At 40.3% G+C, this 15,214-nt stretch overlaps 1 protein-coding gene across 3 annotated transcripts in view; it reads right to left on the bottom strand.

Annotated features, from left to right (window-relative positions):
- FILIP1 (filamin A interacting protein 1) overlaps nucleotides 1-15,214 on the bottom strand; it is a 104,705-nt gene that overhangs the window by 43,257 nt on the left and 46,234 nt on the right. For all 3 annotated transcript variants that reach the window (XM_029962680.1, XM_018077919.2, XM_018077918.2), the window contains one exon: nucleotides 1,136-1,309. In XM_029962680.1, the coding sequence (XP_029818540.1) occupies nucleotides 1,136-1,309 (174 nt within the window). The remainder of the gene's footprint in view (nucleotides 1-1,135; nucleotides 1,310-15,214) is intronic.

Here is a 15,214-nt window from a genome sequence, read left to right as displayed (position 1 = left end):
GATGCACTGGACAGTTGTTTCACAGGGTGCCTCAGCAAACTAAGGGAAGTAGGAAAGCAGGAGGACTCTGGCAATTTGATCTCCAGAAACTGACCATAGCAGTCAAACAGTCATTGCATTTTATAGAGGAGACAGGTTTGGCTGATCTTTTGCACTTAATTTTGTCACCATTCTGTTTTAGTTTCTACATAACCCTTGTGAACCTACACGTGACAAAGTTTTACTTTTTTCACTGAGGTCCCTGTTAAATTATCATCTTCTTTAGAAAAAGGCCTTGCTAAGCCCTTCTAATCTTGTTTGACAATATTTTTTGCATGCTCCCACATGCTAAGGTTGGTTTGTTTTCCTTATTTACTGACATCCCCAAGATTCCAGGAGACGCTTCAATGAGAATAAACAGTATAAAGATATCTCATGGTAGACACAATTCCTGGTAAACAAATTAAATGTTCTAATAGGAGGAACTGTGAAGATTTGGGCAACCACTACAGTATGTTGTTGCATGCTCTTTCTCCATGCCCTGGACTGTTATGAAACTATAAACACGAGCAGTGGCTATTTATTTTGGCGTTCACACTGGCCTTAGACATTCCCAGGTCTATTCCACATTCATTTATTGCTTATATTTTAAAGCAAGGGATCAAGTCCTATAAGTCTCTTTTAGGGGCTGAACTGACTTTGGAGTTCTAGAACTTAAGTGATGTAAAGTGAATACAGATTTATGATCCCATGAATATCATTAATCTCCAAAGGTCTTCTTTTCTTAACTACCCACATGATAGTGGTCTTGTATGCCAAGAAAATCAAAGAGTTCGTACCAGTGCTGTGAGCAATAGAGGTTGAAGCCTATAATTGAAAGGAATGTAAAAACCAGAAGGTAACACCCAAAGATTTTGGTCTTGTTTAACAGCACCAGCCCTAAGAATCATACAACCTCTTTATGGTTTGTGTTCAAATCCAATGACTTCACTTACAAATTATTCTGCATTTGAGTGAACAAGGTTTTCTTTGATTTCTTGTCATTGTACAAATTCTGTTTTATCCTCTTGAGTGCTTTGCACACTCTCAAAATATGTGGAGTCTCACTTCTGGTTAGGATTCCCCCTGCACAGACATAATGTTGTAAATCAATTACCTCTGAAATTGGTTTTTCATAGACATCTTCCCCTATAGACTTTTCTTGGGCAAGGATGGCATCCCTGTGTAGCACTCGGAGCACATTCTCTGGAGCTGCAGACCCATAATGAGCTTCTAAAACTTCAGGTTTGGTTTTCTCTGTCTTCAGCATGTGGATCACATCCTCTCTTGCCTGTAATATTGCAAATCACTAGCATAAGCCAACCTATTAACCAACAGGGAAAACAGGGAAAATAGGGGCATTTCATATGTACAGGCTGCATACACAAAAATAAAATAAATTAGAAAAATGTCAGGCTACCAATGCAAATAGAAAAACTTTGGGAGTTATCAGAGTAAACATGATCTGTGCAATACAAATGTTGTCCTTAAAGGTATTAAATATTCTATTCCTGCCTGCCATTACATTTGAACGATATGAATTTTTATCTGGGTTGCAACTATAGCCAGGGAACATCATTATTTCATCTTATTTGTTGCCCATGCTCTTCCCTGAGCAGGATAAGGAAATGAGTAGAAGAAGCAGCACAAGTGAGCTAATATTTGTTGGACAGCTTTAAATCAAGTACTTCCAATACACTCCTACTCGAATCTGTGACTAAATACTCTCTTCAAGTAACTTTTGAAATAAATTTTTGTAGCTTTCGTTTCTTTAAACAAAACCCTAGAAATATTGCAGACCCTGGCTAACCAGCACAACTGGCATCAGACATGGAAAGGCTGAGCACACCCTCCTGGCAGTGGAGGAGGACTGCTGACCCTGGAGGCAGGGCTGGGAGCCAGGGTGCACCTGTGGCAAAGGGGAGCAAAGGTCCCAGCTCCTGCTCGCTGCTCCCTGCCCCAGGTGGGACCCTCCAGTTTCGAGCAGCAGGAGCAAATATCTGGGCATGACGAGGCTGTTCTGCAAGGCCAGCTGGTTTTTAGGACTATGCTGTGGATGTACACTTAATCACGAGCTCTTTTTCTAATGATACTTGCCAACATCTGTTGAACCATCTGTAAAATGGGGGCAGGGCACCTGCTTGTCTTTCAAGGCGTGTTTATAAGGCCAAGGTCCAGGGAAGGGCTGTAAAACCTACAAACTTTTGGTGGGCATAAGGGAGCTCCTGGATTTCCCTGGAGAGCATCTTTCCCACAAGCTCAAATGGATGGGGAAACAGAACAGTATGGGCATCAATTTTTCTCTCGCCTGCCTTTCTGACAATGTGTGTGAGCTTGGGAGGTAAATTAAGGACTAAGGAAAGGTTCAGACATTTTAAGAAAAAATCCTTTTGAAATCCTACCCCTATGTAAGCAATGACTGTTTAAGATTCATGAACTAACCAATGCTCCAGGCTTTTTCACAGTGTTCATAATAGCACTCAGTATTATCCCTGTAGGAAATCTGAAATCTTTACTCAGTACAACAGAGCCATCACAGCTCTACAAAACCACCTGCTTTTAAAATGAGCAAGAAAATAATTTCAAGAAATTATTGTGAGACCCTTTAATTTTTTTTTCTTTAAAATAAAGTAGTCTAACATGACAATAAAACAAAAAATGAACTTGAGGCAAAGATTATGCCACCCAATTGAGAACTAGCCCAATTACACAGGGCTAGTGTATATTACAAAATATAACATTTTGTAACCTTAAGTAAAAGCTATGCACATGTCTGTAAAATACAAAATACAGATTGGAGTGTTATTTGTGTTATTCCAAAATGAAAGTGGGAAAGGTACGTCACTCACAGATATCACAACTAAGTGAATTATGTGAGCTAGTCTCAAAGAAAGTCAGAAGAGTATGTACATGTCAGTACATCACATCCTGAGACTGTGCCACTCTTAATATGTGAAAAATGTCATTTTATGATAGTTTTAGACAGGTTTGAGAATGTACAATTTTTTCTATCCCTGTAAAAATAACAGATATGTTAATGTCTTCATCATCATGAGGCCAATGCTCCTACATTGAAGAAAAAGCTCTTAAAAAGTCTAGTAGGACAGCATGGGAGTATGCGGGGATTTCTAAATGTCCAGATTTTATGATGTGTTGTCTTAAGTCCTTAGGAAGGGACAGTTTTGAGGCCATACTTGCCTCCTGTCCCAGTGAACAAATTTGGTATCCCACTCTGTGCCTTGCAGTGGAGGCCCTGTGCCACAGGCATGCTCAGGAAGAGCACTGTGCGAAGGAAGCACTGAAAACAGCAGGATGAGGGGCCAGCCCCCTTCTGCCCTATGCACAAGGGCCACAGCCAATCATATTGAAACCCCATTTTGTTTTGATTCTGAGCACACAAAGCTTCAAGCCTCACACCCCCCATTCCTCAGGGACAGGCACACCTCAGACCCCAGACTTTTTAGGAGGGGAGGGGAATGAGTTCATTCTCTCCCACTGAAGCTGTTGGGCCCCGGATGGCATAATTAAACACTGACAGGGCTGGGCAGAGCAGACAGAGACAACTCAGGCTTGGTGATTTAGCACTATGAATAGGGAGAGCAAAGAGCTGGTCTCCAGTCCCTGCAATGGTTATTTGATACAGAAATAGCTGGCAGAGGCAGCTGCTCTGCCCAGTTGTGCCTCAGCCCTTGTTCAGTTGTGCACTGCCATGCGTACTTTCCTTCAGACCTCCTTAGTCTGTCATCACTCACAATTAAAATGGAGCAACTTCAGCAGGAGGGAATAAGAGTCCCTGAAACAGCTTATAACTTGCTAGCTAAGAAAGGCTTCTGGAAGCTGCAGGTTTGGGTTCCCCAAGAACCAAAGGAGCCAAGCCAGGAGAGTGGGTGATGCTGAATGAAAGAACTGACATCCCAAGAAGGAAGAAAGGTGCCCAAACTCAGTTCAGAGCTTTGAAGGAAAACACTTTTCCTTGCTTCATTTGTAAAGAAAAGCAGTGACACACTTAGCTCCAAGGGGACAGGCAATAGGACTGTCAGCACTGAACACCTCTTGCTACAGCCCAAGAGGAGGGTACCAAGGCCAGAGACAGGCTGGGTGGCACCATCCCAGTCAGTTCCCCTCTCATGTACCCCTTCTTGGTTACCCCACACTCTCCTGGAACTCTGGATTTGGATCACATTAATATAGCAAAGTGCCTTCTGCCTTTCATGGGCTTGGCTATTTCTCCTGTCATTATCTTTTCAAGGATATTGAATTCACCAAGTACTCTGTTTCCACAGACTTATGAAAAGCAAACTGACTGACAGGCACTCAGGTTGCTAGGAAGCATTGGACCAAAAAGAGAATTTCATACTAATAATAAACTGGAGGTAAATTTACTTTTATTTGATCAGAAACAAGCCCCATCATAGGGAGATTCTGAAGTACAGCTGACCTAGGTGAGAGACCCAGGCAACACCCTAACCTTCCATCAGCCTTGGGGTTTGTGAACTCCAATTAATCTCTCCAAAACTCCTCAGGATAATGTAGAGGCAAGGAGCTGAAACAGCACGCCTGTCTATCTCCTTGATTTCATGTTTCCTCCAAATGACTAATTTTCCACTGAAGTGACGAGAAGAGGGCTCAGATAGAGATATTTTCTTTCAATGTATAGCGATCTGCAGAAAACAGACTATTTTCAGAAAACAAATGAGAATAATCCTGCAGAGGAACACTTGGGCTACTTCAACACACATACCTGGAAAGAGGCATAAGAGGCTGAAAGTGTGGGGTCCTAGCTAAGAAGAGGGAATCTTGCTGGCAAGCTCTTTCTACTAATGGACATTTGCTGTTGGTGCCTCCCTTGTCTCAAAGCACAATGCTGTTTTGCATAAATCATAGGGTAGGAGACAATCTTCCTCTGAAAGGAAGATATTTCAAACTGGAAGTAAATTTATATATGAATCCCAGAGGAAAGTTGTTAGCTGTTTTGATAGAAGGAACATGGTGTTTGGCACAGGAAAACCATCTCTCAAGTCCTTGTTTTGTTTTGTTTTGTTTTGTTGGTGCTGTGATGAGAAAGAGCATCCAGGCTTGAGAAGACCACATATTGCAACAGCTTGTAACACAATGAAACTTATTTGTAAAAGTCCATAAGACTGCAATTAGTCAGACAAGCTCTTTAAAGTCAAAATATGGAATTTAAAAAATTTGCTTTTATTGGTTTTTCATTACTTCAATTGTACCACAGAAAACTCCAAGCTAACTTTCTGTTACAATACTGTTCGTATTGTGGGTTCTTGAAAATAAAGAGACTTTTCCATTCATAAGGTGCCCTCAAGTACCTGATTCTCTAAGCTGTAGGATCAATGAGGACAGATTAAAGAAGAGACCACTTTTATCTATTTGCAATGCTCTCAAGGCAAGAAACACAGAAGGCCAGATATATTGAGAGGTATTGTTCCACACTCATTTTCCTCAGGAGCAAAGCCTGCTTAGAGACTCCCTGTTCATCAAACTCACAGAACCACAGAACAGCCCATGTTGGAAGAGACCTCAGAAGATCATCTGGTCCAACCTTCCATGGGAAAGGAAGTCTAGATGAGATCATCTACCCCCATGTCCAATTGCATCTTGAAAACTTCCAGTCACAGGGAGTCATCCATGGGATTTTGTTCCAGTGATGGATTGTTTCTTATGTCGAGATGAAATCTCTCCCAATGCAAGTTGTGCCTGTTGCACCTTGTCTTTTCCATGAGGCTCCTTGTGGAGAGAGAGCCTCCATCTTCTTTGCAGCTGCCCTTTAAGTACTGGAATATGTTAATGAGTTCTTCCTGAGCCTTCTCTGCTCCAGGGAGAACAGACATAATTCCTTCAGTCTGTCCTCGTAAGACAGGTTCTCCAGTCCTTTGATCATCGTTGTGGCCTCCCTTTGGACCTTCTCTCCAGCTTACCTGCATCTTTTTTGAACTGTGTGGATCAGAACTGGACACTGTACTCGGTTAACTCCTTCAGCTGTTCTGCTGATAGAGGAGCTGCAAAGTTGAACTGGGTCTAAGCCTTGTTTTATGCTTACTGGGGGTGCCAAAATCTAAAGGCTGATGACCTCACTTCTTCAGTACCTCCATGGAGGGGCTGAAGTGCTGTGGAGCACTGCTGTCCCACAAACCTTTGCCTGCTTTCTTTTCCCTCCTCTCTACTACCCACTGATGAGTGTGCTTACCTAAGATGCTGGGTCTGTGTTACTACCTGGGAAATCAAAAGCAATGCTCCACTCCCCTCATGAGCCCACTCTTTGCTGGGCTACCCTGAAACACTCACTTTGTGACAGAATAAAGTAGAAGGACTTTCTTTTGCTCACCAACTTGAGCAGAGCAAGGGGCTGTGTTCCAAACTTCATTTTACTACGTGCCTAGTAAAATATTTAAAACATATAGAAAGGATGTAAATAGGTTCCTGCATAAATTGAAACCATTTAGGAAACAATAGCATGACTCTGCTGCTTGTAAAAGGGGTCCAGCAGCCTAGCAACCAGATTCTCCGTCAATGGAAAGACTGTTACACGAGCCGGGCGTTCAGACGTGCTTCCTCCTCATGCCCTGCCCTGACAATTTAATACAGCCCTCTCTCCCCATTCCCACAGTCTTTGGCCTCTCCCATGAGGCTGCTGACAAAACTCAGCACCCACTAAACGAGGAATTTTTGCCACAGGCCATTTGTCACCTGGGAAATGGGACTGAACTGATCAAACTCGTTTCATGTAAGGCATCTAGTAAATTGGAAAAAATTTCAGTTGCATTCAAGATGGGCTGAATGGAGTCAAAGTAATCACTGTCAGCTGAGAGTGAAACCCAACTCACAGTCATTTCCCAGTACATCTCCTAAACTCTTCTCCTGAATTTTATTTGTAAGTAGCCTTCCTGCAAATTCACAGTGTGTCTCTCTCAAAATCAGTTACCAGTGACTATTTCTTTCATAACATCATATTTGTAGGTATCTAAAATACATCTAACTACTTCAGAGCAATCTAAATATTTCAATAACATGACAACAATCCTGTTGTCATGAGGTGAAAGAAGTTTTGAAAATTCAGGAGCAGGAGTAGCATTTACAAGAAATGCAACTATGTAATATTTGAACAATCTGATATTTACAGCTTTTGACTATTTCTTTTCCAGTTATGAAGACATTTCATTATACCTACACAAGTAAAAGCACTAAGTAATAGATATTTAATATTTATAAAGTCATACTTTCTTGCCAGTGATTAATGACAAAAAATAACTATGAAACCGCAGACAGGAACCATCACTTCTACTTGTGTTGTTGTAACTTGCACTGCACACAGTTCAGGTTATTTATAGTTCAACAGCTACTCTGTACCGCATCAGAAACTAGATAAGGTCACAGGTTCTCAGTGTAATGTTGGAGTCTTACCAGTGACTGATTTCCTAAATTCCAGTAGGCTTTAAAAATGTTTCACCTAAGAGCTAATAAACATCACACTCAAAGCATCCTGAGGGAGATCAGGAGAATGTTCTCACTCTGCTTTCTATGCTATCCAGGACATGCTGTTCTTCCGTCAGAGCAGGAATAGCCTTAATTCTGAAAAGTCAGAGACCTCAGGAAGTGAATATCGCAAGTTTCCATAGTTGCCTTTAATGAAAGAAAGCATCTTCAGGCAGGTATACTCATCTGTATCTGCAAAACTTTCCTAACACTAGTCCCTGTTTAAAATCAGTAACTTCCCTTTTTTTCTTACCTTAGGAGGAAATTAAAATAATTAATACAAAAGCGGACTTTCTTATTTTTGTGTCATGATACTAGAAATATGAATACAGAAGGTAATAAAAACTAACCCTGCCTGTTGGAATGACACTATTGTTAAAGGCCTGACTCCTCAAACTAGCTGTACCTACTGCTGCAAGGACGGACTAGCAATTTGTCTTCCAGGACACATGTACTTAGTGTACAAGACATGTTTCAAAGCTGGGAAGTTAGATGCTGTACTGCAAAATTGCATAATACAAAGGGGTTTTTTTATAAAAATTCAATAAATATTTTCTCTCCTATACCAGGTATCTGAAGTAGCCTTGTTTGTATCACTCACTCAGGGATGCTAGCCATGCAAAATGCTGGCTAATGACGTAGAATCACAGAATCATAGAATTCCCGAGTTAGAAGGGACCCACAGGGATCATCAAGTCCAGCTCCTGGCCCTGCACAGGACAGCGCCAAGAATCACACCATGTGCCTGAGAGCTCTGTCCAAATGCTTCTTGAACTCTGTCAGACTTGGTGCTCTGACCACTTCCCTGGGGAGCCTGTTCCAGTGCCCAACCACGCTCTGTGTGAAGACCCTTTTTCTAATATCCAACCTAAATCTTTCCTGACACACCTTCATGCCCTTCCCTTGGGTCCTGCTGGTTACCAGAGAGAAGAGATCAGTGCCTGCCCCTCTATTTCCCTCTGTGAGGAACTTGTAGAATGCAATGAGGTCTCCTCTCAGTCTCCTCTTCTCCAAGTTGAACAAACCAAGGGACCTCAGCCACTGTATGGCTTCCCCTCAAGGCCCTTCACCATCTTCATAGCCCTCCTTTGGAAACTCTCCAATAGCTTTATATATTTCTTATATTGTGGCACCAAAACCACACACAGGACTCAAAGTGAGGCTGTACCAGCAACATGTGTACATAGTTTTTCTTGCAAGGAAGACTCTGGGTACAGCAAAGTTTTTTTCTTGCCTTTCATCTTGGCTTAATTTCCTAATACTTGAAACTGTGGAGTTAACTTGCTTGAATTTCTTTTAACATTTCTATACACAAATCTATGTACATGATGTACTCTGAAGGTAAAGAGATTACTTCAGTGGTGAAAAGTGATTATTGTTGATCATTGATTTTGTAGAAAAGTTAAGTGAAATATATCCAGAAATACAAGTGATCCCTCATGACCCTGAGGAAATGAAACAGAACTGTCCTGTCTTCTCCACACTGTGAAGAACTTTCTGGCCTTGTATGAAGCCTTTGGAGCTATACAGCATATTTCATTTTATTGTGCGTTATTTTACAGTGATAACACAGAAAGTCCTTCTAAAATCAATACTAGAGAAGAGGCACACGATAAAGCAGCTCGTCTACTGCACAAATATTCTGAAGTGGCTCCAGAAGAATTACATCAGAAATTAATTTGGCCTCTTATGTTTAAAAAAGTCCCCATTAAAGGTCGCAGAGCTGAGGAGAAGCAGCACTGAGCAATGTATTACTTCTTACAGCAAACTTTGAAACAGATCAAATGAGCACTAGAAGACATCTGTCTGTTATTTCCTGCCCACACAGCTTTGTTCTACTCTATTGCCAGAGCGCTCCATGGATGATGTCACTTTTTTTCTGAAGAAAACAGGCCACCAGAGCCTTTCACTGACATAATTAATTATCTGTAGTCTGGGCCACAGCCAGCAAAATTCCCATAGCAAGGCCTCGAGAAGTATTAACTCCACACTGCATGATGTTTTCAGAATTATTAGGTTCTGGGATACCCTGTCTTGTCTTTTCACACTGAAAGAGTGCTTTGCTTGATATTATCAAACCATGGGACAATTACTGCAGCATATAGAATTACAGTGTAATGATCCAGTCAGCACAGAGAGACCACTGCCAGGGGTCTCTGTCAGTTATGTGCACAAGTCTGCATGTTGGGATATACTCTACGTGCCTCAGCAATGCATCATAATGGCAAACCCACTGTTTTGGGTTTGCTGTATCCAGTCATGTAGTTTTCATCTCAGACAACACTAACTGTATAATAACATTTTTCACATGACCTGAAGCCCAAGCAGCAAGCAGAATCCACAGATTGATCCAACTATCAAGGAGAGGAAGGAACATCTGTTAAAACACTTTTTCAGATACCTGAGCAGGAAGAATAATTGACGACAGCATGACATACTATGTTTGAGTTCAGGACTGGTATGTGGCTGTGTGATACAGTGTGCATCCCAACAAGTGAAGTGGTGAAAAAAAACAATCTTAGGTGTTTCCTCTGACCAGCACTAGTCATCACAATGCTTGCGGAGGCAGAGGAGAGCTCCCTAGTTCATGTGCTCCAAATCACACATGACAGTCCCTATTCTGGTTTATTCATGCTATGAAATGATCTGAAGCTTTCCATATCCCAGACAAATGGCCCATTACAAGCTACTGTAGCAGTATAAGGAATTTATTAAAACTGCAGCACGTTTCCCACCCATTGAGGTGGTTTTATATAGTTGGAGTCATGTAGTAAGTTGCCATGTTCCTTTTGTAACCACAACTTTTTTGTGATCAGTTAGCATCTCTTAAAGAAAAAAAAATGGTGATTAATGAAAGGGTAACAACAGAAAAAGCGTTTCTTCTCTTATCACCTGGCCCTTAATTTTATGTTAGCCAGTCTGAACCAAGACACAAGAGATCCATGGATCATGAACCTCTTTCTCATGCTTCACATATAAAATTAACCTCACCATGGGCCAAGTTCCATTCCATGCAGGAAATAATACTTTTCAGGAATGCTGTAAGATTTAATTCATAAGTATATAGAAGATCTAGGTACCCTATGAGTGCTACCAAAAATATGGTACTCTGATATCAATATAGTTTTTCTCCTATTAATTTTCCCCATTCATTATATTCTTTTATTTCTTCCACGTTTATGTACTTCTCTATGTGTCATCCAAGTTGTTGAAATCCATTGGAAACTAAAAAAATAAAAAGTATAAAGAAACTAAAAAATTAAAAAAGATCTTCATTAGACATGTCACTAACTTGTCTAAGTTGCTCTTTGAAGTACTACATTGACTGTATAAGGAACTGAAGCATCTGAAATTAGGTGCTCTGACCTGAATTTCAGTGATGCACTTGAAGCTGCTGGCATGAGTACCCTCTGTCCAAGAGAAACAAATCTGCCCAGGCATTTTTTTCTGCCCTGATCTTGCTGCCTTCTGGCAGGAATGAGCACTTGAAGAGCAGGATGGAGTAAGACAGGCTGGTGCCAGCAAGGCTGTAGCCACCAGAGTGATGAAGTTCAGAAGCAATCCCTCTGCCTCCTCCGTGTAGACAGAAGCATGTGGGATACTAACAGATGTAACTGTGTGTGCATGTGTAATAAATTCTATACACAACTTTCTCTTGTCCAAGCATTTTGTTGGCTTCAACGAGCTGTTTTTCAGTACTCTGTGCTAGACAATGTGCATTCAAATTATTGATGACTGATGAACGGGCAAGAGTAGGACTGTACTACAGCAAGCCCTCACCAGCACAGCCGATAATTTCAACAGAGGAGTTGCCAGAGGAAATGAGGAAAGTGGCACAAACTCTCAGGGTGAAGTGACTGGAGAGGATGGGTAATGAAAGGTGCAGAGCAAGAGCTCCCAGCCATGCCCACAATGCCCTCACAGCCTCCTGTCATCTCCAAAATCCCCTGATCCTCCTCAGTGCCTGTCTCCTCCCCTTTGTCCCCCTTCCCCCCCCACCCCCAACCCCACTCGAACTTCCTTTCCCCTCTCCATCCTCCCATTGCATTACCAAGAATGACTCTGAAGCCCTTCAAAATGCCATTTACCTGAACTGCTGAGACTGCCTGAGCCAATACTGGGAAAATGGGCTTCCGTTACGAAGCTGATTACATCAACATTTCTGTTTCTGATTTGTTTAAACTTGAAGGTGACAAATGCCTGGAAATTACCATGCAACTGTATTTGAGTTAGTTCCATTCATTTTACTGGCATGGAAGACTTGATGACAATTTTTTTTTGCAAAGAAAACTAATAATTTCCAGGATAAAAAAGACGTCACTTGCAAAATCCAAACTCTTCCTGTCTTAGGAAAAGGTCTTCCCTTCATAGTGTCTCAGCAATGCATCATTTTGCCTGCCGCATCTGCACCAAAATAAGTCACTAAGTTCACTTTATTTTGGATATCATGCAAAATTCTACACTGAAGCCAGAATTTTCGTAAGATGTGGCAAGACACAGGATGTTCAGTAGGACCAGCAGTTTTCTAATGTTACATTTCTCTCATTTTAGTCAACCAATAGGTGGAGCCTTTAACCCTAGAAACAAGACACTTTCTCAGATAGCCATATTCTCATAATTATTATGTAAAGACTTGTATTTGCTTTTATTAAAGCTTATTTTGGATGAAAAATAATTTGTTTTTTTTTTTCTCAAGAGCTTATCTGATCCTCAGCTGCAGAACAGGAGACAAAAACTTAATAAATACACAAAGGGAGCAGCAAAGTTAATAAAAACAGACTCATCTACAACTACAATGTTAAATTAACAACTGGTGAGTCACAGTACTGGACAGCATTATGATACATAAGACACATGCTCATTGCAAGATCTCCCAAGAATCCCGGATATTTTAAAGCCAGAGTCCACACATTTAACATCGATTGCAAAAGTGTTGGCCGTTTCCTCTCCCACAGAGTGAACCTTCTCTCAAGAAAAATGAGAAAAGATACAAGCTTCCTCATTACTGTTGCACTGAGTATACAACTTCTATTAAGTGGAAAAAAAAATGTCAAATGATATCTGTTATATAAAATTATTTTTAAAAGATTGCAAAGTAGGATCAGTTACAGACGCTGATCCCAATGGGAATAAGACCAAAACTTAAAACCTGATATGAGTCAGTCCTTACTGTTCTGTTTTGAACAGAAGACCAAGAATGTTTGGAAAAAAAAACCAGGCTGCTCATACTATTCCTTTCACTCTAGATGAGATGTTCAACAGATCAATTATTCCTCTCTCTTCTGGCCCTTCAAGCCTAACTAACATGAAGGATGTAGCTCTTTCAAATACAGCTCAGGCATTAATAGAGAAAGATGTTAAAATGTCTTTGTAAAAGACATTTTCAGCCTACAGCTTTCCAATGACGGTGACATTTTATTGAGGATTCTCACTTTGAAAAACATGTCATTCTAAAGCAATTTTAGTACCAAAGAGAAATATGGCTATCATCATTATTTCAGAGGGAGCAGGAAATTGCCTAAATAGCACAATTTAATTATATTTCAGTATACTGTCTTATCTTTTTTTTTCCTTCTCTCAGAAAACAGACAGGTTCTATTTTAAAATTCATGACTCTGGGACTTGCTAGACAAATTCTGCTTACCTCCCATGATATGTCCTGCACTTTGCACAGCAGTGATTGCAAGCTACAGAAAAAAACCCCATACTATTCTTGACAAAATTAATCTCTGGTTATAAATTGTTCAATAAAAATAGAAGAGAGCATTTGTGGTCTGAAGTCTATCCTAATTTAATATTTTTGTGCTGCAAAAGCACGCTTCACCAGGAAAACACAAACAAACAAACCAGGGGTCAGTAAGAGGGAAGAGAATTTTTTAACTCATTGTACTGATATGGCAGACATTTTTAGGGCTTGTTTTTAGGCTCTTATTTTGCTACACTGTGCATACCATCTTTCTTTTCATTGTCTTGCCTTTTTTATGTCCCCTTTCCATGTCTCTAGATTGGCTCTATTTATCTCTGTTGTATTCTTACACTCTTTTTCTTCTTACACTCTTTTTCTTCTATTCCCCGGCCTCTTTCCCCTCATTCCATTCTCCTTAAGTCACCTCTCCCTCCTCACATTAACCCTATCTTCTCTTTTTCCCTGTAGCTCTGTACATGCTAAGGTTTTTCTCTCAGGGAATTTATATTTCATCTGTATGATATGCTCAGAACTCCTAAACTGCTTCAATTCAAACAAAATTTTGCAGTTATAAATACCTAAAAAGATACCCTACATGCACTTTTCTCTGACTTTACCTACTCTTTCCACCCTGGCTCCTGTTCAGCTTGTTAATTTGTGATATTTTGCTAATGACCACTTGAAAACTTCTTCTCTTCATTCTGTTATGCACTCCTTTCTCTGGTGCCAAGGCAACTTGTCCCAACTTTCTCTTCTGATTTCAGTACTGTGCAAAAGAAACACATCTGGTTTCTATCCCATATACATTGCTTGAGCTTTCAGGCAGCTCAATATTTAATAATGTTAATGCAAGAGTATCAAAAAAAGGCAATGAAGAAAAAATATAGAGGTTTGTACAGTGGTTTTACCTAAGCAACAGCTAGGTGTCTCTCACAATGTCTTTAAGACATCATGGGAAAGTAAACTTTGATACAAAAGCAGTTTGAGGCATTACATGAAGGTATACACATTGCAGAAAGAGGAAAAAGAGACAGAAAAACATCACAATTACAGCTACAGAGTCAAACTCTCTTGCTTGTATTAGTCAGACTGACGAGTGATGGGAAGGCCAAGCAATACCATGTCAGCAGAGAAAGTGAAATATTAAACCCAATGTACAAGGCACCAGTGAGCTCTCTCCTACAGCACCATGTGCAGTTCCAGCTACAGATATTAAGAAAGATGAACCCAGGGTGCTGACCAAAGGGTGATGGAAATTGTGGAAAGACTGTTTTGCTAGAGGAAACTAAAAGGATGTGGCAAGGTAGCACAGCAAAAACAAAGGCTCAGAGGATGGGAGACTGCTGTCCAAAAACACATCAGGCACTAAATAGTAGGGAGGTAGGCTTTTCAAAGCAGGATCAGTGTATAGCACAATTTCATAAAGGTTTTACTAGAACTTAATTAAAATTGCATTAGAAATTAAAAGAGGGAAATTAGCTCTAAACATTAAAGCTTTTCAGTTCTGGGACTATTTTTCAATAGGAGTAGTCAAGGTGAACAATCGACCTAACCTAAAAACGCAGCTTAATAAATTAATGACAAGGGTTAAATGAAGTTGTTGCCTTAAAAAATTAGCTGCTGGAACTTGATTTACAGTAGATCTTCCACAGTTTTATCTCCAGGATTCTCAGGTCAGTCAATGCATCTGCAGTATGAGGATGAGGAAAGCCTGAACTGGGAAGTGACAGAAAGGTAGAATAAGGAAAAAGGTAACAACTAGAGAGATAAAGAAAGGGGAAAAAAGTGAAGAGGGAAAGTTATATCTTAGGAAAGAGAACAGAACAGAATGATTATAGAATAAAATATATTAATAAAATATGTAGCTATACAAACAGGAAAGAAAGTAAAAAGCAGAAAGATGGAAACAGTAAAGATTTTTCCTTTCCTTTACATTTACAAAGCTTAGTTTTCTGATAGAAAGACAGATGGTAAAATACTAAAATACCTTTTAAAAATGTTAGAATGCAACAGGTAGTC

This window comes from Manacus vitellinus, unplaced genomic scaffold (assembly GCF_001715985.3).
Source record: "Manacus vitellinus isolate BGI_N305 unplaced genomic scaffold, ASM171598v3 scaffold_4_pilon, whole genome shotgun sequence".
Classification (NCBI taxonomy): Eukaryota; Metazoa; Chordata; class Aves; order Passeriformes; family Pipridae; genus Manacus; species Manacus vitellinus.
The sequence above is the reverse complement of the archived record's forward strand: the minus strand, read 5'-3'. Positions and strand labels throughout refer to the sequence as shown.